Here is a 25,818-nt window from a genome sequence, read left to right as displayed (position 1 = left end):
TTACCCATTAACGGATTGTTAAATCATTTCCATCAACAATATACAGTAGACAAAACGAAGCAAGGGGACGGGGTTAAAAGAAATAAGTTACAGTTTTTTATTTACTTATAAATATAGCCAGGCAACAGGTTTAAAGGACAAGACAATAGAGTATAAGTGGGAAAACAATGGTGATCAGGGATAGGTTGTTGGGGACATGCATTTAAAAGACAAAAAAAAATACAATGGACATTTTTTCCCCAAGAGAATCTTTATTGATGTTGCATCAATACTATCAAGTACAGTATCGCAGCTGTATAAACTGACAAAACCTTCATTCAAAGAAGTGCATTTAATAGGTAAATCTATTGCACAGCATAAATGCAATAGCCATGTATACAACACAAAATCCTACAGTCTGATACATAGCACATTTTTAAGTAAAAGAAATAATGGTGAAAAAATGTATTAAGCAACAGCAATATGCTAACTACAATGTAACACATTAATGTTGTTAAATAGGTAAATAATAATAATACTAATAATAATTTTATTTATGTGGGTGCTTTGGAAGACAGTCGATTTATCACATACGCTTAAACATACCTTCATTAAGTTCATGTGCAAATGGGACCAATTATTTGTATTTATCATGTCCACAACAACAAATATATCTTTTACAAACCAAAGCAAGGATTTTCACTGTTTCATAATAATAATAATAATAATAATAATCATTCTAAAAGGACAGTAGGACTAAGTGTCACTTAAGAAATAAAAAAGCTGTAATCTAAACAGACATTAAGAAGCAGGTATGACAGTATTAAAAACCTAAACTTTACATACACATTAACAAATGTAAACTAAATGAAAATAGTTGAAAGATAATACTTACTGATACTTAACAATGTAATTATTCATTTGCCACAAAGAAAATGTCACACTCAACTTATGAGTGTAAGTATAAGAAAAGACAGACATAAGACACTGAAAAAATGATGATTGTCCACACTATTAGCAGAATATGTCATAGCCCTATTAAATCACAAGATTCCGATCATTAGCACATTTCTTTTTATTTTTGTGCATTTTGGCTTCTTTTAAAATTTTTCCTTTTTTTTTTTTTTACTTATTACAGCTCTCCCCTGCTTCAATCATGACATCCTATAACTAAAGTGTTCAATATAGTAATTGCTCCGCTTTATATATGTGGAAAACAGAGGTGCATAAACCTGTACTTAAATTCTGCCTTCCTGAAAATGTTGCTTGTTTATTTGGTTGAATTATCTTATTATTGTTATTGTTATTGTTATATGTATTGTTGCTGCTTTTTCGTTTTTAAGCATGAGTTTATTTAAAATTCATCACAATGAAATTGTAAACGGTTAAAATTTTTAAATCATTTACATCAAAAGCTGTCATGGTACCACAGTTAAAACACTGCCCATGACTTAAGTACGTCATTATATGTTGCTGAATTATATGTGTCTAAACATAATTCTACTATTTCTACTACTACTACTACTACTACTACTACTACTGCTAATGATAATAATAATAATAATGCAATTATTGCATTCTTGTATCACATAATTATCACAAGGTGACTGCTGGATAAACAATTAAAATTTTATTTATGTATCTCAATATTTCATCATATTACTGATCTTTCATTATATTGGTATAAATTATTCATGATCCAAATTGTACAATAAGAAAGCAAATACATGCCTGGAGCACACTGACATTTTGTTGTAAAATTTAGATGCTGATATGGCCCTAATGTCATTTCACAGTAGTCTGGGTACTTTGCATAATTCACACTGAACCAGTCAATACAATAGTATGGCAACAGTTTATTCACATATTACATTTAATTAGGAAAATGTGAAAAACAGTATGACATGATTGGAAAAATAAATGTAATACTCTGATCCAAAGAATAGAAATGACAGGCTAGGTGTCTAAACAGCACCTTTGGTTGTTACAAAAAGAGTATCTATTTAATAGCACTCATCAAACCACCATGTATGGTTCCTTGTATTCTAGCACAAAATATAAAAAAAAATGACTATGTTCTTAACACATAAACCCAGTGCATTCATTAAATATGTTCATTTTAATATATGGATACAAATGTTTTGAACTGAAGTATTTGTAAGACGCAGTAAGCTTTGTGTTACTGGTTATCATATCTGGGAAGTTAGTAATAATAAAAACAAATGATCACCTTTGGATTACTAGAGATATCAAGCCTTAGCTATTTAATATTGAAAATGATAAGTGCTTAGAAAGTATATAATTAATAAAATGGATAATTGCCAATATTATTGTATGTCTCTACCATGGACTGACTTCAATATCAGAATATCACCAAATGATAGAGCAAAGACTGATTTACCTACTGTATGTTATACAAACAAACATATGCTAGCGAGCAAAACTTTTGGTTATTTGCTGAAATTATATCATAAAAATATATGCTAGCATTAAAGGGAGAGATAATACTCATGACATCATTAGTATTGTTACACATCCGAAGCTCAGTTTGCATTCAAAGTAAACATTTGGAATTGTCAAGTAAAACCTTCCACTTCAAGGATAAGAACTCCACATAGATACCACCAAATCACAAAAAGTAGGAATAACTTTTGTGACTGTAGGCAATCCAAACAAAATATATATTTTTAATTTAGTCACTTAAAACTACCAAGCGAGTACGGATAAAATATTGTTTGTTTATTTGTAATTTTTTTTTACATATAATTTGTGAAATATGGCACTGAGTTAGAAACCGGTTATTTAAAGGGACAAAAGAGCAACAACAAGTTTAAACTAAATGTGACTGCAGTCAGGGGAACATGTTCCCCAGAGACAAAGAGATGGAGTTCAATTAGTCATTTTGGAGTGTGCAGTCACATGGGTAAAACTATTACTTACACATTGTCTGATTCTAATAAACAATAACATAGTACATGAAAAAAAACAATAACAGCGACACATTAATACAACAGTTATAATAACATAATATAGGCAGAAGATGCCAAACACACTTAAAATAAAAACATAATCAAATCAGACTTTTAAAGCACTCAAACAGATACAGCATAAAGTTTCCATGTCCTACTTTATCTTGGTTTTTATGTTGTTCAGTCTTTCCTGTTTTTGTTGTTACAGGTGTTACTTGTGTGACTGTAGACCACTAGAGAATAAATGATGTTTAAGGTGGCCTGTTATGTTGGGCACAGTAGGAAGCCTGAGAAGGATGAATGAATGTACTCAGTGGAGTAGAGCCCATTTGCTTGGTCAGATGGCATCTGCACCCAAACTTGGTCATTTTCTTTGAGCTCCAGCACTGCACTACCTGATGCCTGGTCCATATAGCCCTTCTTGTATTCATCATATGTGTATGTGGCAGGCACATTGTTTCTGTATAGTGCCACCCACAGGCTGGTTCCCTTTACATGAACGTGGTAAGCAAAGTAATAAACCCCAGGCATTGGGCTTGTAAAGATGCCAGTGGCAGGATTATAAGCATTCTGCCCATTGTAGAGAGTCCTGTCAAATTTGATAGGCATACCAGATGGTGGGAATGGTGTTGTGAGAATAGCTGTGAAAGCTGGAGCTGCAGTAGCAGAGAGTTCAACCCTAAATTGTGGTTTTCCATTTTGACCTGGTATTGTTTCCCCCCCAACATCAGGCCCTGACACTGCTATTTTGGAATCTCCATTAGAAGGACCAGGTGGGCCAGGTGGGCCAGGTGGTCCTGGAAGACCTCGTGGACCACTTATTCCAGCGGTGCCTGGTTTTCCAGGTGGTCCCTGTGGACCTGGCATTCCCAGATCTCCATTCTTTCCATTCCCTGGTGGTCCTGGTGGGCCTTGCTCTCCTTTCAACCCTGGAATGCCCTGTGGTCCCATATGGCCGGTGGGTCCTGGTGATCCAGGAATCCCAGCTACACCACGTGATCCAGGAGACCCTGCAAGCCCATTTTCTCCTTTGGGGCCTTGAGGCCCAGCCAGTCCAGGATTACCAGGCAAACCAATGTGACCAGCATCACCTTTAGGACCTGGTTTTCCAACAGCTCCACTTGGCCCAGGAAGCCCTTTATCTCCTGGGAGTCCAGGCTTACCTGACAACCCACTGGGTCCCTGATCCCCTCTGAGTCCAGGCAAGCCAGGTGGCCCCTGGGGACCACTGTCTCCCTTTAAACCAGGCAATCCATGTTTCCCTGGAAGACCCATTGGACCCGGTAAACCTGAAGGTCCAGGCTGTCCGGCTGGCCCTGTTTCTCCTGATAGACCTCCAAGCCCGGGTTCCCCTTTATCACCTTGAGCTCCTGGTAATCCAGCAGGGCCTCTGTCTCCTTTCTGTCCTGCAAGACCAGGTTTACCATAACCAGGAGCCCCAGGAAACCCATTTTGACCCCTTTGACCTGGTTCACCTTTGGGTCCAATTGGACCTGGTCTACCAGGTACACCATCCAACCCAGGTTTTCCCACTCCAGTTAATCCAGGTGGCCCTTGTGGTCCTGTAGCACCAGGTTTCCCTGGCAGCCCTTGGTCCCCTGGAAGCCCTTGCTCTCCTTTTGGTCCAGAAGGCCCAGGTGCCCCATTCAGTCCAGGCTTTCCCACACCTATAATACCAGGAGGTCCAGGAGGTCCCTGGAGGCCATTAGGTCCCCTGAGCCCAGGTGGACCTGGATTGCCATTACCATTTTCACCCTTGTCTCCTTTATCACCAGGCAAACCACGACCACCTTTTGATCCTGGTTCACCCTTAGTTCCTGGGGGGCCCCGAGCTCCAGGAAGCCCAGGTTTGCCATTTAATGAGAGACCTGAAGGACCAGGTGATCCTGGTTGCCCTGGTAATCCACGTGGCCCAGGTTCACCTTGATGTCCCTTGTCACCATCATTTCCTGGTGGTCCTTTGGGCCCAACTTTTCCTGGCAGACCAGGTAGTCCTGGCTTTCCAATTCCTGGCAACCCTGCTGGGCCCTGGGGTCCTGGCTGACCATTAAGACCTGGTTTCCCTATTCCAGGTTTCCCAGGCAATCCTGGGGTCCCAGGTGGTCCCCTGGGTCCTGGCTTCCCTTGTGGCCCAGGCTCCCCTTTCACGTCCAAAGGAGGTGGATGGTCTGAAAAGAAAATCAAAATTAAAGTTCCTTATTTTTCATAAATTCATTGACATGAAGACCCATTAAATTTCCATGCAGTATTAATAACTGAACACTGTTAGTTTTATTAATTAATTATTAGTAGTTTAGTTTTTATTCATAAGTATTATTTACCAATAAACAAAGATTTTTTTTTCTTCAATTTTGGCATTGCACTTTCTGGCTGCTACAAGTGTCTGCATTTTTTCCCAATACAATCTATGTTATCCTTTTTCTTGTTGCCTGGTGTGTATGTAATTCTCTGACTCTAACTAATCCCTAGGTTTACCTACAAATGTTAACACAATGTCTTATTAATTGCTTTTACCAGCCTTTACTTGTTTTTATAACTTATACTGGCCTGGATTTGGAGTTGTTTTGGTACTTACTTTCAAAACGCCTGATCATTAATTTATAATATACCTTTGCCTCTAGCTGAATTATACAGCTTTTTACACTCACTCACTCACTCACTCACTCACTCGCCTGCTCATCGTCTATACCACTTTATTCTGAATACAGGGTTGTGGGGGCCCTGGAGACTTAGGGCATGAGGCTGGGTACACCTTGGACGGGATGCCAGCTTTAATAAAATAATACATAAACAATGAAATCACTCCAGTATTGTGTTCTCTGTGGCAAAATCTCATCTGTCAGACATATTGAAAACACATAATAACAAAGGCAGCTAGCAAGCCTTATTCCTAAGGGTTTTTTTTTTTCCTGAGGAAAACAAAGGGCAAAGATCTATGGAGCTAGGAACCTGCTTAGTCACAATTAATGGATGTAAAATATAAATAAATAATAAGACAAATAATTTTATTTGTATCCATCAAATAGCATTGAAATTGATCATAGGTTTCCTGTGGTGCTTTTAAAAATTATTGTTATGTAATGGATGGCAATGGATGGCATTTCCATGTTGCTGCCCTAAAAATCACATAAATAAAGTTCTAAAGAAGCACTACTTAAAACCCCATCTTTAAACATTTAAATGAGTAATGCATATTGTGTGCAATATAAACACAGAATAATGTTAAAAGAAAAGCCAAAGGATATCTGGTCTATGTGTTATACTTTTATCATCCACTAGATGGTAGTAGATGCACTTGTCTACTACAATCAGGAGTCCTGCATTTGGAACAAGCTTTAAAACATTAAACCTCTTCCACCTGCAGTATTTAGCTCAAGATAAAGCTGATTATGAATTATTATGAATTATGAATTTAAATTTCAGCAGTAATTGGTTGCAATGGTCTTATTTTTATTATTCCTACTTGGTATTATTCTTTTTGTTCCCTGAGTTTGGTAATGATTTATTTCCATTCTGTGTAACAAGAAAAAAAGCCGCTCAGGCTCTGGTGCCAGAGAACTCTTTCCGTCCTTGCCATGTTTATTTGTCACACTATTCCATTTTACCCTTAAATGTACTTGCATGGGTTTATAGATCTGGGGGCAAGGTTAGAATGGTACAAGAAAAAGCTTTACGTTTAAAGATGGTTTTAAGTACCAACAACAACATGCATCAAGCTAACAGCGAACACACAGATCAATAACACAGGTGACAGCTATCAGATGTTTAGATGGGCAAGTCCTTTATATCTTTCTAAAGCTAGGATTATGGAAGACTTTTAAAGCATTTGAAACAATCGGAATGTCTATTGGAACAAACTGGTCTCATATTAAACAATCCTCAACATATATATGTATATATAAATTATGAACCCATAATTACAGTTTTTTTCCTTTGAGCTTTTCCTTGGGGTTGCCCCATAAAAGATTTAAGCCTATTGTTTCATTGCTTAATATTGTATTATTATTATTATTATTATTATTATTATTATTATTAGTAGTAGTAGTAGTAATAATAATAATAATAATAATAATAATAATAAATCATATTATTAGAGATTTCTTTTCTCTGATATCCTTTAAAAGCCCCACAATTACGAGTGTTATATTGCTTTTATACAGCAGCTCTATTTTCGAGAAAAAAATACTCAGAAGACACCAGACTGTTTTTTATGTTTGTTTATTCCAATTCTGTTTCTTCAATCTCTGTTCCAAAAAAAAAAAAGTTTTAGGGTCAAATGTTGCCAAACAACAAACACTTCCTTGCGAAGGTGATTGAAAGGTAGTTTGGTCAATAACTTGTAGATTCAAGTGAAGACAGCATTTCATGTTAAGCCCTTAAATTATTTGCTGACTCGGCAGTTGTCACCTGTAACATTTTAATCTCACTGACGGTAATCCAGCTAGGGAATAGAAGGTTGATGTCCTATAATTCAATAGTTGAAATTTATCCAAAGTTGAGTGAGTCTGAATAGGGGTGTGCCAGAATATCCCTCCTCATGGAATGTCTCTACCTTAACCAATCAAAAATTAATAAATTGCCTGACCAGACATTGATTGATCTATTTAAAATAATAATCATCATCATAATAAAACGAGCATGTCGTTCATCAAAACAAAGGATGTTTTTGGCTAGCAAGTGTGGTCAAATTATTCTAGCAATGTCACAATAGCAGATTTTTGATTACTTTTCAACACTCCTCTCTGTCCTTGAGCCAGCTAAACACACCGCCTGGACCCCCTTCTAAAAAATAGTTCCAACATCCTTGCTTGTGAAGCAGATCCTGCCTAGCATTAGTAGATGACATACAAGTGTTCTGATCCTTGTGCCTTCCCTGGCTTTCTCATAATATCCTGGCTGCCTCAAGCCTTTCATGCTTTCTGACATTATTTCCTTCCCCTCCTTTCCCCTTTGTTACCCTCCCTAAGAATAAAGTATATCCACCTGTGATATAGTGTTCCAAAGGGAGTTAACCTGAACCCTCTGAATCCCTCTCTAGTCTTTTCTTTTAATCTTTATCCCTTCTGATGCTTTCACAATGCTCCTCATAAATCACAGAGGTGAGTGGAGACACTAAACAACAACCTGTTCCTGTCCTCGCATTGTTCGTCTTTGCTACTCCCTTAGTCTGACACACATTTGGCTCTTTTTTTCCTGACCACTCACACCGTCTGGAGAAAGTCTATTTCTCAGACTAAAGACAGAGATTAGGTGATGTGTCCAAGTGGGACATGATGATTCAAGGAATTGCCTATGTGGCACTCATGGGTACAAAGTAGACACTTTTATCAGTTATCACTCACCCATCATATTGCACTCTAGTGCAATCTCTGTGTAATTATAGATCTTTTTTTTTTTTTTTTGCAAATGATAATCTGTCAAATTAGACCCATAGGTTTGTATGGGACAATAAACAGTTCATCTTACATTAGTTACCAATCTCCAAGTTTCTCCTACATGGGTGTGAGACAGGTCAGCCAGGTCATGCAGTTCCATGCCAGAACTTCAAATCCTCATGCATTACAAAAATATCCTAGGGTTATACTTAATTTTCTAATCTAAATGATTTTATTGCCTTGATTTTTATATTTCTTTATATACCAAGTAAAAGTTAAAAACTCAAAGCTGAATTACTAGCATTATCTCATGATTATGGATGCATTCATTGAGACAAACTGAAAGCCTAAAATGTTTAAAGTGATTATAGTAAAAATGTCTCTGATAATTCAAAGGTCACATTCATGACAATGAACACAATGGCGGCCATTGCAGGCATGGCTTCATTCCAAAATCTTTTCTCACCCAACATTTCACCAGTAAAAGAAAAAAAGCTTTATTTTCACATTTTGCATAGACTAAATGGAGCGCTTTATTGCTATAGTGATGACATTAATGCTAAAACATGTTACTCTGATGTTGGAGTTCTGGCTGCTGCCATCAAGAGGTTGCAGCAGCGGACCATCCGATCCGCACACAATTCGGCACAGCTTTTATGCTGGATGCCCTTCCATTTTATCCGGGCTTGGGACCGGCACTGTATCCAGTAGCTGAGGTTTTGGCATTGGCTGGGAATTTAACTGGGGCCCTTGACATGGCAGACGCAAAACCTACCACTGGGCCACCAATGCCCGTAAACATGCTAGCCTAATGTATTTTAGGTAAATACATTTATATTTTCATCTCAGTGCAATAGTTTTTCTTTTTTATAACTTACAATTTATGAGCTATGCAGTTAATGAGGACTTACCAAGATACTGACCCTTCCCCTCTCTAAAGGGGGGGCCGAATGGACCCTTCATCATAGGCTGCATGTACTTCATCTGCGGCATAGGGGCGTAGCCACCACCCAGAGCATTACTCCCAAACATCAGCAGCAGCACACATATGGACACCAGTGTCATCTTTTTTGCTCAGAATCTCCAATCTGTGAAGAGAAAAACAAAATGAATAAGCGACATTCCACTTTACTATCAACTCCTTTAAAGGAAATATTCGCACACTCAATTTCACAAGTCTGTTGGTAAGATCCAGTTATCACTACTGAAAGCCCGGCATGCCAAAGGGCCTTTGAAAGCTGCAACACCTAAACTGCTCCAGATTGTTTGAGCTATGCTTTGATTCTGACAACCTAAAATACTTCTAGTTATGAATTAAAAATTATTATAATTATAAAGGCATTAATGAAATTATTACTTCCAAAGACTTTTTATATGTGAGCGTTAAAATTCCATTCCAAAATCTTTTTAGATGCAGTATTTATATTGGCTTAATTAATATGTTTGGTTAAGTCCTAAGACAGCCAGATGTAGTGCTAGTAGCTGGAGAGATACTCTGTAGTGTTGCCAAACCTAAACCATTCATGCTACAGGGACTTGAAAGGTGATAGCTACCTTATGACTGAGCGCTGACTAAGAAACACTGCATATCGTATAGCATAGAGACTTCAATCTACATGGTTGTTTGCAGGCTGGATACCTGAGTAATTAAAGTTTAAGCTAACATTAAAAAAAGAATGTTTGCCATTCAAGGGTAGGGCTTAGTGGTCTTGACTGTCTGTTTGTTTAGCTTGTCATTCCTGGTGACAGCTGTATCTGTTTACTTTCATTCGTTCCAAGAAGTAATTTTTAAATAACTTGATCCTCATGTTACACATCATACCATGCTTGCATTTTACCAGGTGTATGGGACCAGCCACTGACTGGGAGCAGACTGGCTGTGACAGGAATATAAATAACTGGGCCTTTAAACAGGGGATATGCAGGGAATAGCCAATATCTACAAAACATTTCTCTTGTCCTGATGCCCTGATCCACGCTCCACATACAGTATGTAAGTATAGTTTCTTTAGATACGCCGTCAAGCACTACTGTAATCCTTGGACTCATCTTTTCCACTTGACTAGATGGTTTCCAGACAGTCTTCCCCTCTCTTTCAAAAAGACCTGTACTTTTATTGAATTTGACAAGTTCTCTGGAAATTCAAACGTCTCCCAGCTCACCACATCAGTGCTGCAGAAGTCTCCTACCAGTCTACATCACTTTTTCTCACTTTTTTGCACTGTGAAATATAACCAGAATCCTCCTTCATTCAAAATGCAAGAAACATGCAAACCTACAATCCAGATGAACCTTTTGATATTATTAAGTGATTTTGAGCATTTTGTTTCAAATTAATAGTAGGGCATTGGTATCTCAGTGGTAGGTTCCTTGTCTGCCATTCAGAAGGCATGGGTTCGATTCCCACCCAATGCCCAAACCCCAGCCACTGGATACAAAATGGTGTCAGGAAAGAGCATCTGGCATAAAACCCGTCCCAAGTTGTGTGTCCAGATCGAATGGTCCACTGTGATGACCCCTTAACTGGAGCAGCCAAAAGACGTATAGTTGTTTGACATTAATAAGACTGATGTGCATACATGAAAAAATCTAATAAAATCATTAATTTATTTCCCTGGTAATTCAGTCTGGGAACTAGATTATAAAGTCTCCTCTATGGTAATGTCTTATTAACCAGCGCTCACTGTTTAATTGAAGCACAGTTACACATATATGTGATACCTGTTCCACTAACCCCAACACTTAGTTTTATAAATTTTTTTTAGGATTTAATCTGTATAGTTCTTAAATGTTGTGTACTTACTGTGTACAGTATAGTGTCTTGTCTGTAAACAAAAATGTACAGTGTTGTTATTTATGTCTGTACTTATGTCACCAACAGCTGGAATAAAATTCCTTGTGTGTGTTTCTGTGTGTAAGTACGAACATACTTGGCCAACAAACCTCATTCCGATTCTGATTCTGAGAAAAAAAAGACCCAACAACAACAACAACAAAAAACCCAGACTCATAAAATGAAAGTTTTTTTTGTTTTTTTTTGTAATGAAAAATTTTATGCATGTTTGACTCAAATCAAGGATACATGGCAAACAGCAAATCTGTCTGGAGCTACACCATTCTGGCTTGATGTTCCTCCCCTGGCAAAGCGTACCGTCTAACTGAATAGTCTGAACAGAGGCGGAAGAAGACTGAGCCATACCATGTTTTCCCACTCAACACGGTGCCAAACGGGGCATTCTGTGGCCTGCTTGCTTTGCCAAACTCTCTGCGGTTTGCTGGCTTTCTCCTCTTTTATCATTTTCATTTTTTTTTATTATTATTATTCCTGGAAGAGGGATGAAGGGTCTCTTTGGTTCCCAGAGGAAATGGTTAGGCTGAAATCTCATGGCGAGGCTTCTTAGCGGTGTGCAATTTTTTTTCTGCTATGGTGAGCACATATTTTTTGTGGTTTGCCATAGAGTTTTACTGCCATGTAAAGACGTGAAGCTTAGAAACCATGAGCAATATTCATGTCTGTGCTAGCATCTGTGTTAGTGCTTGTAAAGGAACATACGCTTCCTTTTAGCTCTCAAATGTAGCTGTTTCCCACTCCAGGAAAAACACAATCATGAGACAGACTGGGAGGGAAAGAACAGAGGCCAGAGACAGAGGGAACAAGAGACAGAGAGCGAGAGAGAGAGAGAGAGAGAGAGAGAGAGAGTGTGGTGGTGGCAAGTCAGTGTTTGGTGGTTGAATGCTTGGCTGAGGTTACCAGGGGTGGTACTAATCCTAGTGGCTGTGGTTTTGTGGGGAAAGTAATTTAGATGTGTTTAACAGTGTACGCAATGTCGAGCAGCCGTCCTAACACTCTCAGCGATCAAAATCAGACATTACTTTTCTTCCCCAGGCCAGCACAATCTGTTTATCAAATATTTTTCTTGAAAAGGGCTGCAGACACAGTTAAATAGTCTCACGCAATCTGTCTGGCCAAATGTTCACCCGTGTAGCCGCATGTATTCACACACTCTCTGTTTACAATATATACTGAAACCAAGATCTAAAACATCCATATGCGCACACCGGTGGATGATCGCCAAACAACATGCCTATGAGAAGGATAAAAGCAAAGAACCTCCGAGAAGCCAGAACCACTTATGACAATTAAAGGTAGGGTATCCAACCAAGCATAAAATGGACCAATCTGGCAGATGTCAGTGAATTTATTTAAAACAGATTTCTCAGAACAAGGTCTCATACAAGAATTTATGGTAACAGCCACCAAAATTGAAAACAGAACACCAGATTTATTTGAAAAAAAAAATGAATTAGCTATGCTGTAAAATAGTTCAATACATCGTTACCTATATTCTCCTTACACCATACACTAAAGTGAATCAATCGTAAATGTTGAACATATGCCCTTTCCTGAAATCATACAGTTGCTGGGAGACAGAAGAAGAAACATCAAGTCGATAATTTTACCTATTCCTCTTTAAAAAAAAAAACTGATGAGAAAGCACCGGGGCCAAGAGCAACACTGTAATCTTTAAACCTAACATTACAGCTCAGGTGACAACTAAAACACCAAAACCCCCAAGAACCATAAGTAAATAGACTCTAGGAAAAAAAAGTTAGACCTTCTTTTCAACACCTTCATTCAGCATCAAGTGGCTCTTACCAATGTTTATGGAGTGTGTACTGCACTAAAAACCACAGTGAGCTTTTTGGATCGTTGCCCTTCTCAGGTGGAGACACAGTAAGCACCAAGGGCAGTGAAGATATCCATGACAGTGGATCACAATCTTCTATTACAAACCACATAAGCAATGCTTTTGTCCTCCAAGCTCATACAGTAAAAACATCTGTAATAAACACAGATTGTGTGGGGTTAAGTAAATGCATGTGTGTGTTTCCAGAGTACATATCTGGTGCTTATTGAGTAAGAGCAGGAGCAGGAAAATGAACATCACTTTTTTATACTGAGAATTTTTTTTTTTTGTTGCAGAAAGTAAGCCTCAAAATGAGCCAAGCCTTCACTTGTCCACCATTCTCATTTAGTCGCTCATATTCCAAATCTACTGTTTCTGATCTGCCACTTAAAAGTCACCCGGAGAGCACCGTACAGCTTTGAGCAAACATAAGCAAGCAATTATGGCACAGTATGCACTCACTTTTTTGATGGCATGCCACATTAGTGGTGGCCCCTTACCCAGCTCCTGTGTTTGGATTGAGAAGGAGGTCTGACTGCATTGGTTCTCAGAAAGCGATCCTCAGAGACGGTGGCTTGAGACGCAGACTACAAAAGGAGGTCTATACTCTACTATGCAGCCATCTCCCTGCTCGGTTGACATTTAATAGAATCATTAGAAATAAATTATCCATTTAATGTTGCAAGCACTTGCTGTGGCATGACGTACGCTGTTTACACTCCTAGCACAAATTTGGCTTTCAGTTTTCCATCCATCCCTCCATCAGCAGGACTTCAAGCCTTCCCCAGCTCCCATAGGGGATTATGTAATGATGCTCAGCTAAGGCTCACATCAAGTGAAGTGACAGGCATGTTAATATAATCACCCTCCTTTGCAGTTCCACCTCATCTAAACAGGACTTCCACATACTAAGAGCAAGGGGAGGCTTGGTAAGTGGCGCGTAGGATGTGGAAAAATGTTTCCCTGATAATTCAGATGTGGATCTCTTTCTTCTCCGACGCTCTATGAATTCCTGTGGAACCATAGCACACAACAGGCGTAATTCATCTTGCTTGTATTTTGTTCTTGGCTTCAGGAATGATACTTGGGCTTGGAGTAGGCGTACAGGAGCATGCACTCACAAACACACTGCTTACTTGACAGATGTTTGTACTGACAATAACCTGATGTGTTTCATCAGCATGAGCTTTAGTTAAAGGGGCTTCAAAAGTTGAAGTCAATTAGGGAGATGTCAACTAACATGATATAGGCCACTAGGGTGTCCAGAAAAATGTCAGAATATTTGAGAAGCTTGCAAGTCCAGTTTTTCGACCTGCTCTATCTAGATAATGTGTGCAGTACTCTCTCTTTTTTCTCTCTCTCTCTCATTCACTCACTGTTGAGCTACAAATTACACCTCAAACTTTGAGTTACAAGAGATCTCACTTACTCGCTCACTTACTCATCGTCTATACTGCTTTATCCTGTATTTAGGGTCGCGGGGAGCCTGGAGCCTATCCCAGCGGACTTATGGCATGAGGCAGGGTACACACTGGACAGGTTGCCCATCCATCACGGGGCACAAACATACACACTCATTCACACACTACGAGCAATTTGGGAACACCAATTATCCTAATCTGCATGTCTTTGGACTGTGGGAGGATACCGGAGTACCTGGAGGAAACCCACCAAGCACGGGGAGAACATGCAAACTCAGCACACAGAGATAAGAATCGAGCCTGGCCAGTAATCAAAGCCAGATCCTGGAGGTGCAAGGCGACAGTGATAACCACTACACCACCGTGTCGCCTTACAAGTTATCTATGTTGCAATGAATGACACTTTTAAAAAAATTTTGGGGGGGAAATTAAGACAATCTAGTAAAAAACATGTGTTACTTTGTTCCGCTAGTAGATTTTGTGTTTAGATGTTGTGTTGAAACAGGTGGGATTTTCACATAGGTTTAAAACAGGCAATAGATTCATTTTTAGGTTATATGGTTTCAATCCCTCTTCCAAAACATTCCAGTAAGTAGAGTTTCTGGTCTGAATTGACCCTAGGTGTGAAGTTGTGCATTCCCACTTTATGCCTAACATGCACAGGATAAGCATCTGAATCCAATTCGATCCTGATCAGGTTAAAGTGGATGTGAATGAATGAATAAAGTATGTGAAGACAGAGAAACGGATGTAAGTAAAACAGAAGTAAATATTTAACTGACTCATTAAAGATTTTTAACTGTCTTCCTGGGCCTGGACAGAGTCTATCTCATGGTTCGGTTCTCTTCTCTCCAAAAAAACAACAAAAAAAAAACGTATTTGTTAAATAAAACTGTAAATCAGAACACACTCAAGATTCCACAACATTAAAAATAATCACATCATTCACAGCACACACATTTGTTTCCCAGAGTAAGATTAGTTCCCCTTACACCATCTCACACCCACTCACGCATGTAGACCACAGTGTAGATACACAGACACATCTCCAGACATGACTTTTCAACCAAAGTATTTCACATTCCCATTCTGGTCGACAGAAAAAAAAAACAATAAAAGCATTTTAGGTCAGCCAGTAAACATTTTTAGAGACAGATAAATGACTGTGGAAGGGAAGTTGGTAATCTCCTACTGAGACGAACTGTGTTTCAGCATTGCTGGAGAAACATCATTAAGGCGGATGAAAATATAATCCAGGTGTTACCTTAAGACAAGACAGCTTAGCTCACAGGAAAGCATAACCATTCTTTCTTATTTTGCATGAAAAGAGGAGGAAAAAAAATATTTGTAAAAGAGCATACACAATCAGAAACTGATGTCTGGGGTTCTTAAGAATCCTGAGGGAACAGAGGGAATAAAGACAAAAAGAATGTCCAATTATTTAACCTTTTGTGATCTGTTACAAACTTCAGGCTTTTCATCCACTTGTTACCAATGTACCGATTATATGATTATAGGACCATATGATTATTATAATAACAAACGAATATTATAAGAGCGAAGAGCGGTAACATATAAATATTATGCTGATTCTACACCTAAATCCAACCCTGACCGTATCCTCAGTAAACTTTTAGATTTATTATTATTATTATTATTATTATTATTATTATTATTATTATAAAGCATCAGTTTTTCATATGGAAATTTTACACATGTGACGACACAGTGGCTTAGTGGTTAGAACTGTCACCTCGCACCTCTCGGTTTCAGGTTGGATTTTCCCTGGGTACTATGGTTTCCTCACACAGTTCAAAGACGTGCAGATTAGGCTATCTGGGTTCCCAAAGTGCCTGTAGTGTAAGTGTGTATATGTGTGTGTGCCCTGGGATGGATTTCCACCTTGTCCAGGGTGTACCCTGATTCATGCTCTAAGTTTCCTTATATATATAAAGCAGTATAGACAAGTGAGCGAGAACTATACAAATGTCCCTACAAGTTGAAAATCTCAGATTTCCTATTCCTGTATGGACAGTTGATATGTGGACTATAAAGCCAAAAGTATGTGGACACCTAAACTTAACACCCATATGTAATTCCAAACTTGTTCCAGCATGACAGTGCTACTGTCTTGCACAAAGCATGGTCCATACAAGTAGAGTTTGCTAAAGTTGCACTAGAAAACCTGAGTGGCCCTCACAGATCCCTGACCTTAACCTGACCATTGAGATGATCTGGAACGGTGACCGCACAACAGCATCCCAAAATCAGTGCCTGGCGTGCATGGCTAAATGGTCAAATCCTGACAGCCAAACTTAAAAATATGGTGAAAAATCTTTTCAGAAGATTGAGGTTATTAAAACGGTTAAAAAGGGACTAAATCTGGAGCGGGATGTTCAACAGGCACATATGGGAATGATGGACAGATGTCGAAAAACCTTTGGCAACACACCCTGAGCAAACACTAGCTCTTCATTTCCTGGGGAAAAGCCATCAGATTGAGCTCTAACGTGTACCTTTATCTCACCACATTTCTAAGCCCCCTTCGCAATTTGCGTCTAATATTAAATCTCAAACAAAACCACCTCACCTCATCCACTTTTTTGATTCAGGGTCTAATGTCAAAACTATTGCAAATGTTTGAAATAAAGAATCAAGACTAAATGGCAAATAATCTAATTAGAGAAAAGATATTAAGCAGCTGCTGTACAACATGAGATTAATGTTTTTTGTGGCTTTAATGTATAAAATAACTATAACAGACTCAGCTGGGTTTTCTTGCATGACCTCAGCGCTGGCTGTATCTGAGTCAAGCTGTCTGTCGTGTGTGTTGTCTGTCTGTCTTGCCTCAGACACAGACACAATATGATCCTTCTGTCCTTTTCTGCCTCCCCCATTAACAAGCTAAGTTTTTTCCCTTATGTCTATCATTTTCTCTTACTTTTTCATTTTCTTTCAGTCCATGTTTTTTTCAGTAAAACTGGCTAGATTGCCTCTAACCCGCTCTATTCTGACATCTCCACGCACCCCGATATCTCCCTCCTCCCCATACCGACCTTACCACAGCAGATTGCCTGTGTGAATGCTCTTATTGTGGGCTGCCAAGGTCTGATGAAACAGAGGCCCAGTTTCTGCTTATGTCTCTGCCTTTAAATGCTGACACGTGCTGGCTTCTTACCATGCACATTTTCCTCAGTGTTAAAGGAAGGACAAAGGCAAATGAAGAGTTATACCTAACTGTTTTCTATCTTTCTTTCTCCCTCTCTTTCTGTCAAACTACAGATGACACTCCTGCGTTGCCGGTGATCATGACGGCTTCTGACTGGCTGACACATCTTAATGCACGACTTCAGCTTGGAGATCTCTTTCCACGATAGACTCCGGCTGCTGCTGAGGATGGCCCTGCATTGTGGTGACTAACGATTCCACTATAAAGAGACTATAAAGATCTTCTTATACTGGGCTATTTTTTCTGTTATGGCTTGCCACTGCAGTCGCTCAGTAGTTTTAGGACTGAAATTGCTACATCTTTGTACCCGAGCCTCCATCAGTGAAAGTGGACTTCATGTTTCCTTAAACACCTTTTCTGTTATATTGAACTTTTAGCCATGGAGCATACAGATTTTGCAGAGATTGACTTATGTATGTACTGGTATCACCTAAATGAGGATAGGTTCCCTGCCGAGCTCCTCATCTCAGGGAGTTATTCCTTGCCACCCTCGCCCCCTGCCTTGCTCAGCAGGGACAAAGTCATAATTAATACTTTTTATAATTTATTTGTAATTTATTTTCAATCTGAAAAGCTGCTTTGCAGAAATTACATCGCTATAAAAATAAACTGTATTAAAAAAATTGAATTGCAATAAATGGATGGATGAATGAAGGATTGAAAGTAGGAATTGTGTGCCTTTGGTACACCGATGTGCCATTCATAGAACATCATCAGCTGGGTGAGTTTTATTTTCTTCACAGCTTTGCGCAATGCATTCAGTGTAGATGACAAATGACTAGCCTTTCTTGTCCAGGTGGGTGGTACTTGTCAGTGAAGTGAGAGCTATATGCCATGGCAAGCTCTCTGGACATTTTAATAAGCAGGAAAACATGTACATACCTATGTATAATGTAACTTTGTGGCCCCAGGAATCTGCAAAGCTAAGATTACTCCGGGATCCTTATAGCAGAGGAGTGTTAGTTTTTTAAACGAACACTGTATTTTCAACCTGGCATGACTGCAGAAAACACAAGTAAGCAACGCTTCACAGAATGTTAAAATATCTCTTGTTACAGTATGTTTGTTTTTTTCCCCGTGATTGGGTGGAACTGTTGTCGATTATTGATGACTTTCATGATTAAACATGACAGCTTGATTGCTCCGAACAAAGATTAGACTGTTGTGAAAATAGTGGATTTTGTGCATGTTTTTGTCTTGTGGTTCACATGAGAGCAGGCCAAATCGTAGTCTTGACCAGCCACCCAAATTAGGTTGATTAAATGGGTTAGTTAATTATCAGTTAAGTGTACAGTATAGCTAACTTGTGATTGTAAATGATTGTATTATCCATTTTTAAAAATAATACCATTGCAACTATACAATACAACTTAGAACCGGCTAATGCATTTCTTGCTCTAAGCGTTACCATTCTCAAGTAGATGATTACAGTAGGCCTTGCACAATATAAGATACATTATTGGGCAGTTTTGTATGAAAAGTTATTAGTTGGGCTGGTTTCACATTATTATTCACAATAGTTCATATTAATTAGTGAAAAACCATTTCGTTTCTAGCAGAAAACATCGTCAAAAAGAACTGCTATTAGAAACTGGATTTTGCCAACTCGTGGCAAAGCCTAGCCAGATCTATGCATTTCCAATAAAGAGTATTGGAAATGCATAGATCTGTGTAACCATCTAAATAGCGTCCTCATAGGAAATCTTACTTAATCCAAAACATTACTGATATTTCCTTAAAAGGAAAATTTAATACTGCTTGTAATTTTCAGAAAGACTATTTGTCAAACCTTAATTTTTTTACATCTACAAAAATTTGTTAGGCAAAGCGTTTAGCCTATTGTTATAACCTGAATGTCTTGTCCAACATGAGCCTGTAGACAGAATTGCTTAGCATGGGTCTCTTGACCATGGAGTCTCCACCCTGATCCGTTTCAGACATGTGCCATGACAAACACAGTCCTTTTTCCTTTCCTAAAGAACGGGCCAGGACACAAGGTAATCCTCTGGAATATTTTTGCAACCTGGCTGTCAGCAAAAAATTGCCCAAGCTGCACAATGGGAATGGAGGTTAGTGAGGGGGATTATAATTTAATAAGATCCAGGAAATCTTTGTCGAATCCCCCAAAACCGAATTAAATGTCTCAGTATTCAGATTGCAGACTGCAGGCTCAGTGAGAACGTTGTTCAGCCTAAGCAGGGGATTCAGTCTACAAGGTTGATCAGCTAGGACATCAACACGTTGGCTTTAAATAACCGAAATGTCTTCTCAGTACTGTCTTCTGATGTGATGTGAAAGGAATGTAACATAACACATAATGTTAACATATCCATGCCTGTGGTAACAATGTTAAATGCTCGGCTTAACATTCTCTCCTCCAAAATATCCCTATAACAAAATTCGTGCAGGCTGCTGGTGATGTCTGTTATATTTAGAGAGAGGCTTCTATAGGGTGCCTTTACACCTCCAATGATGATCTTCAGAAGAACTACAGAAGCCCAGCTGCTTCCTCCATCTGACAGAAATTAATGTACCGAAAATTATGGCAAGAAACAAAAACTGTGAAGTTTATTTTTTTGAAATCTGTGTGTGTGTGTGTGTGTGTGCATGTGTGTATACACATGTGTGGTTGAGAAAGTGGATGAGAGTATGCCTAGGGTATTTTGGCTATGTGGGAATGTGTTAAGCAAACTTTCAGTGGTCTCCACTGAAAGCACACATTGGCTAGTGAATAAAGCATTCAGCATCAGCGTTTCATGTCAATCCATTATATGGTGAAAAGTCTTTTGTTATTTGCCAGGAAAAATGTAAAGAGTCTAATTCATCGAGGTTTAGTTTAAACAAACATGCAGTAACAATTGTTGGGACAATATTTATGGAATAGGATCCATATGTCCCGAACCGTTTTGGGGAAAAATTCAGCCGTTACTCTGGCGAGAAGAGATATGGAATGTGTCATTATTCTCTTGGTCTCTTCTGCTGAACCTGGGATTTTTTCCCCATTTTAGTTGTGTGAATAGGTGAACCTGAAACAAACCAGTAGGTTTGTCACCAGGACAAAAGTCTCCAGCTGGACCCTGTAACTGGAACGGCTATTCTCCCCTGGGGCCAGTGTCCCACACTAGGGCTTACTGTTCCAACTTGGACTACTGTCCGACTTTCAGAAAGCCTCGACAATCAGTCAAAAACACTTCTCCCTCTCTCTCACTGAATTGGGTATGGGTTTGACTTGGCAGTGAAGTCACTCTATGGAGAATGTTTTGCCAGTCATTAAATTGCAGCCCTTCCTGGAATAACAATAGAACTTAGGACTTTACCTAGAACCTACAGTACATTAAAACAAGGGGATATACAGGACGGACGGATATATTAAAGGGAAAGGTAGGGGGCAGCACTTGCACTTTTGATTCATTGGAATAACAAGTGGAGCTCCAGTAGTATAAGTTGATGAAAATTAAGAAAAAGTAACTGTTTACTGTTAATTATTGTTGTAACATTTAATTCTTGTAAAATTTTTCTTTTACAGTGAAAAATTAATCCGTTATATTTCTTGGAAACAAAAGTTGATTAACATCCACATAATATAGTTATTGTTGTTGTGTGTGTGTGTGTGTGTGTGTGTGTGTATGGTAAGAAGGAAAGTAAAAGAGAGAGACAGACAAATGTCCTCCTGTGAGAGTATAAAGTGTTATGGTGTCTGCACAGATCTTGGCAATTTAAAGTGATTTACTGAATATTGTAATCGTGGCAGGCAGGAGAGAGTTACAGGGAGGGAATAATTTTTTTTGGATGTTCAGGAATTTGATGGGTTGGCGTTCACGAATTTTCCATTTCGACAAAAGGTGTTTCTTTTTGTCTTACTCTTCAGGAAGGAATTTATTGCATATTTCACAGGAATTCAACTAGAAAAATATGTGTTGTTTGTTCTGTAAAAGACATCTAAAATAATGAACCTTTCAGCTCATTTCATGGGGTGTAGTGGTGTAGTTAAGGTGTTACATTAAGCAGATATACATGATTGTGTGGTATTAAACTGGAATCATTTTGCTGTTTTCAATGCATTCTGTCTAGCCTTTTTTTTAGCGGGGTGTACAGTAAAGCTCTGGACACTCTGGAGTCTCATTTAATCCTCCCTCCAATCTACTTTTGACTTTCCTAGCATTCTCGGTCTATTTGTTTATGCAATGCTTTAGCCCAGCTTTACTACAGTATGTCTAAATGACTAAATATGTGATTTCAGCACCAACAGTCTATGCATAGTGAGAATGTGAAGTTTACATCAAATAAATCTGTATTTATATAGGACTTAACCATTAATGAAAAAATCTAAATTACTGTGTGTATGAATGTGTAATTATTATTACATTATGTATATAATAATCATATAATGTCCCTAGCAAACGTGCACACTAATAGCCACAACACATGCCTGTCTAAAATAAACGAACAAAAAAAGAGAAAAAAAATGAAATGATAACTCTATCCAACAGTGCAAGTCTCACACGAACAATAAAATCCACCATAGCCAAATTGCTAACAATCAAAGAACGTATCGAGAACAGACTGCGAGGTGAATTTCAGTGCTTCTGAAATTGAGGACAGAGAGGCCTTGCTGTAGTGTTCTCCACTCCAGATGTGCTTCAGCTATGAAGTTGTGCGGCAAGAGGTGGATGAGGTATAAATCTAGTACAGGCCTGGTGGTTAGAGCTGGACTTGAATTGCATGTCTTTTTAAAGAGGGGTTAACTCAATAGTTCCTTCCTCAGAGGTATAATGTAGTCAGAGTGTAGTCAGAATCATGTTGCTTTTTTACTGGCCTTTTTTATTTCTCTCTTATTGTCTTTATTGTCACTGATCATTTTTATTTTATTATTTTATTATTATCATAATTATTTTTTACGATTAACTCATTTAGCTGATGCCTTGATTTAAAACGACTTAAAATTGAGCTTGGCAGTGTTGGATTTAACCTGATGGCCTTGAACTTAACCACTGAACTAAACCTTGGCATCACAGATCTGTTGACATTAACTTAAATACAAAACGTATGTGCAAATGCAAGAACTGGCATGATGCAATAAAGGGCAAATATTACAAGAATAAATAATATGAGAGGCTGAGAAAAACATCCTGTCCTAATTGTCTTAAAAAACCTTAATGCAGTTTGAATTCGAAGAGGCAGACTAGGAATCATTTTCACAACGTTCCAGTCGTAAACACACCAGAATTAAAGAACATTATAGGTAATGGTCTGTTAAAGCGTCTGGGACTCACTGAAACTGTCTGGACTGAAAAACATACAAAATAAAAAAAGAATCTGAGTTTAACGACATTGACTATGCACAGATAATTACATGCACCAGAACCCCATTTCCGCCTGTTCACTTGCATTCCTGTATGCATGCCAAACCCCAGTAAACGCCTGTGTGAATTTAGTCATGGCTAGTCTATACACAATAATGCCTGCCCAATGCCCAATTCAAAGCCAAACAATGATTTTTTTTGTGCACTGTAGTGGAATAGTTGTTCTTTATACAAATTGCATTTAAAAACTATACTATTAAATAATGAAGATACCGTATCTGCGACATTGAAAAAAGATAAAACTAAAACACGAATCGGTTCGTGTGCCTTTGGGGAACCTTTATAGTTTCTCTGCTTTAGTGTTTCCCGACCAGAGAGGACTCTGGGTAGCACTAAAGACCACGAGAGGACCCTTTTCCTAAAAGCATTTCCATTTACATGCATCAACATGGATTTAATAAAACGATTGTGGTTTCTTCGGGCCTCGCATTTCTTGGCATCCAGCTATGGACTGGCAAAAGAGAAATATGTGTATTACTCATTAATATTTCCAGTTGGTTATTAAAACCGCACAGACGATAATTTTCAGCAAAAAAAGATGTAATCAACAGAAAATTAAATGAAATCTGAGTCAACGCAGATAAGACTGAAATGTTGGATAAGTTAATAAGTCAAATATGAATGTCTGGCCTATTGGGAAAGAAACCAACTTACTGAAGAATTGTTAATATACAGTAGGTTCAGCACAGGAAGATTTAGTTTAGATTGTCAGCCTCTGTCGCAGGGTGGGCGGCTTTATACTGTTAGGAGTAAAAATAAGCACTAGTGAAGAGGAGCTTGCCGGCTGGGCAGCGAGAGAGAGAGAGAGTCAGAGAGGGAGGGCACTGTTGTTCAGCCTGGGACTGTTTAGGCTGATTTGCCTTAAAAGGGGTTGTTAAGCAAACAGCTAGTGGCAAGAGTGTGGTGAGGAGGTAGATTTAGCGATTCATGGTTTAACTAGGCCCCCCTGTTTTATTATGTCATAGGGAAAAAGAAATGCGTGACAGGGTGTGTGTGCCTGACACTTGCTCTTTTCCCATAAACTGACTCATCAATGTCAACAACCTGCAAAGAAATGGTGGTGGCTAAAAAAGGCCCTTTGTTTAAGTGCTTAAAGTACTACATTGTGCTGTGTTCCATTTGTGCTGATGGCCTGATACAACCTCTGTAAGGGAGAGGAAGGGAAAAGGGAGCACCTTATTGAGGGATCCAGTGGACTGCACACTGGATAGTCCTCAGGGGAGAGTGCAGGAGGAGCAGAGCATGCCCATTGGACACGTACATTATAGGTGTTTTTTTTTTTTTTTTCTCGAGTAAATGTCTTCAATTCTCTGCTGCATTTCTGTAAAAAATGAGTCACTGAAAAGTTTGTACGTTGGATGTCTGAGAGAGGGGAAAACAAAGAGAAAGCGTTAGATGAGACAGAAAGAAACCCAGAAAAACAGTAGAGCAGAAACCAGATATGTTGAAAACTTTGCTTGTGTGTTGCTTGCCATCAGTATGTTGGTCCGAAAGAAAGTAAAGAAAACTCGATGCTGAAAAATGAGCACCGAAGCTGAGACTGTGCAGATGGTGTGCAGGAAACCGAAGCCTGTCAACAGGATTGTGGACAGAGACATTACAGTCATTTCGTTTGATCTCAGACTTGAATGCCTTTCACAATTTAGAGGAAAAACTCTGCATTCTGTTCTTCCACCCCCTTCAATTTCTTTAAAGTCCACTCTTTGATATAGAAGTTCCTTTCAGTGCATTCCTGCCCTGCTTGGACAATAGCGCTGCAGGCTGGCAAACTAGGTGCATGGGTTACAGTAAGAGAGCTTTTACCCGACTGTGAATATGTGTGGAATTATAAGTCTCCGGAGACTTTATATGAATTTTAAAGTTAAAATACCAGCTAATAGCAGCTGCACATAGTGTATGTGGTCAAATTTGGTAAGCGTGTTTTCCACTGTGAGTGTGTGTTTTGGAAACATTTTGGAGAACTGATGATTAGATTTTAAATCCATTTGACATGTGAAAGAATGTGGCCCTTAAATTGTCAAACCTGGTCTTGGAAGCTACCAATTTTTTCACTTTGTTTCTGTTAGTAAATGAAACCTGTGAAGATCAGATTATCACAAACTTGTACATTGACACCCTCTTTGACCCCTTTCACGAAACCTGTTCAAGGTGGGAATACTGCTCCTTCAGTGAGCCTCCGTGTAAAAGGCACAGAGCAGGAATGAGTCTTGTTGTGCACATTTAACCTGGAAATAAAAGTTATTTCTATACAAAGAGAAAGGAAGCTCCCATCACAGAATAGCGGTCCGATGTTTTGAAACACATGTTTTTCTGCTGCTCACTACAGAGAGGTTTAAAACCACTGTAACAGTTAGCGGGTAACCACTACCCATACACACACAGACACACACAAAAAAACGAGAGTAAAACCCGCAACATGTGTTTTTACACCATATCAGGGGGATATCACTGTCAACATATTCAGGAGACGGTAAGGTCCACCTTAGGAGCACCTTACCCTCTGAGCACAGTGCTGTGTTTGGTGAGTGATGTAAACGTGCATGACCAGCAAAAGCACCTCAGCACTTAGTTCACCTGCCATTATTGTTTTGAACATAGTGTTACAGTAGGTGAGGCATTTTGGACGCATTTCTTTTTTACATCACACTATATGCTGATGTGGTTTTGTTGCTTTTGTTTCAAAACACGCATCTAAAAGCACATACAGAAGCAGTTTTATAGCCGATTTGTAGGGTTGGTGTGGATTATCAAACGCAAATGTGGGCACGTATACACGTATGTTGAAGGGGGGGTC

The 25,818-nt window shown here is 38.8% G+C and overlaps 1 protein-coding gene across 2 annotated transcripts in view; it reads right to left on the bottom strand.

Annotated features, from left to right (window-relative positions):
- Window positions 1-231: 231 nt before the first annotated feature.
- Window positions 232-25,818, bottom strand: part of col8a2 (collagen, type VIII, alpha 2) — a 44,116-nt gene continuing 18,529 nt past the window's right edge. The window contains exons 1-3 of one of the 2 annotated variants that reach the window (XM_053492434.1): window positions 13,474-13,774; window positions 9,235-9,411; window positions 232-5,116 (exon numbers count right to left, since the gene is read on the bottom strand). In XM_053492434.1, the coding sequence (XP_053348409.1) occupies window positions 3,213-5,116; window positions 9,235-9,388 (2,058 nt within the window). In that variant the 5' untranslated portion in view covers window positions 9,389-9,411; window positions 13,474-13,774 and the 3' untranslated portion in view covers window positions 232-3,212. Of the gene's footprint in view, window positions 5,117-9,234; window positions 9,412-13,473; window positions 13,775-25,818 lie in introns of those variants that run through there. The other variant, XM_053492433.1, reaches the window with a different exon arrangement.

Source organism: Clarias gariepinus, chromosome 3 (genome assembly GCF_024256425.1).
Source record: "Clarias gariepinus isolate MV-2021 ecotype Netherlands chromosome 3, CGAR_prim_01v2, whole genome shotgun sequence".
Classification (NCBI taxonomy): Eukaryota; Metazoa; Chordata; class Actinopteri; order Siluriformes; family Clariidae; genus Clarias; species Clarias gariepinus.
This window is presented reverse-complemented; position numbering and strand designations above follow the sequence as displayed.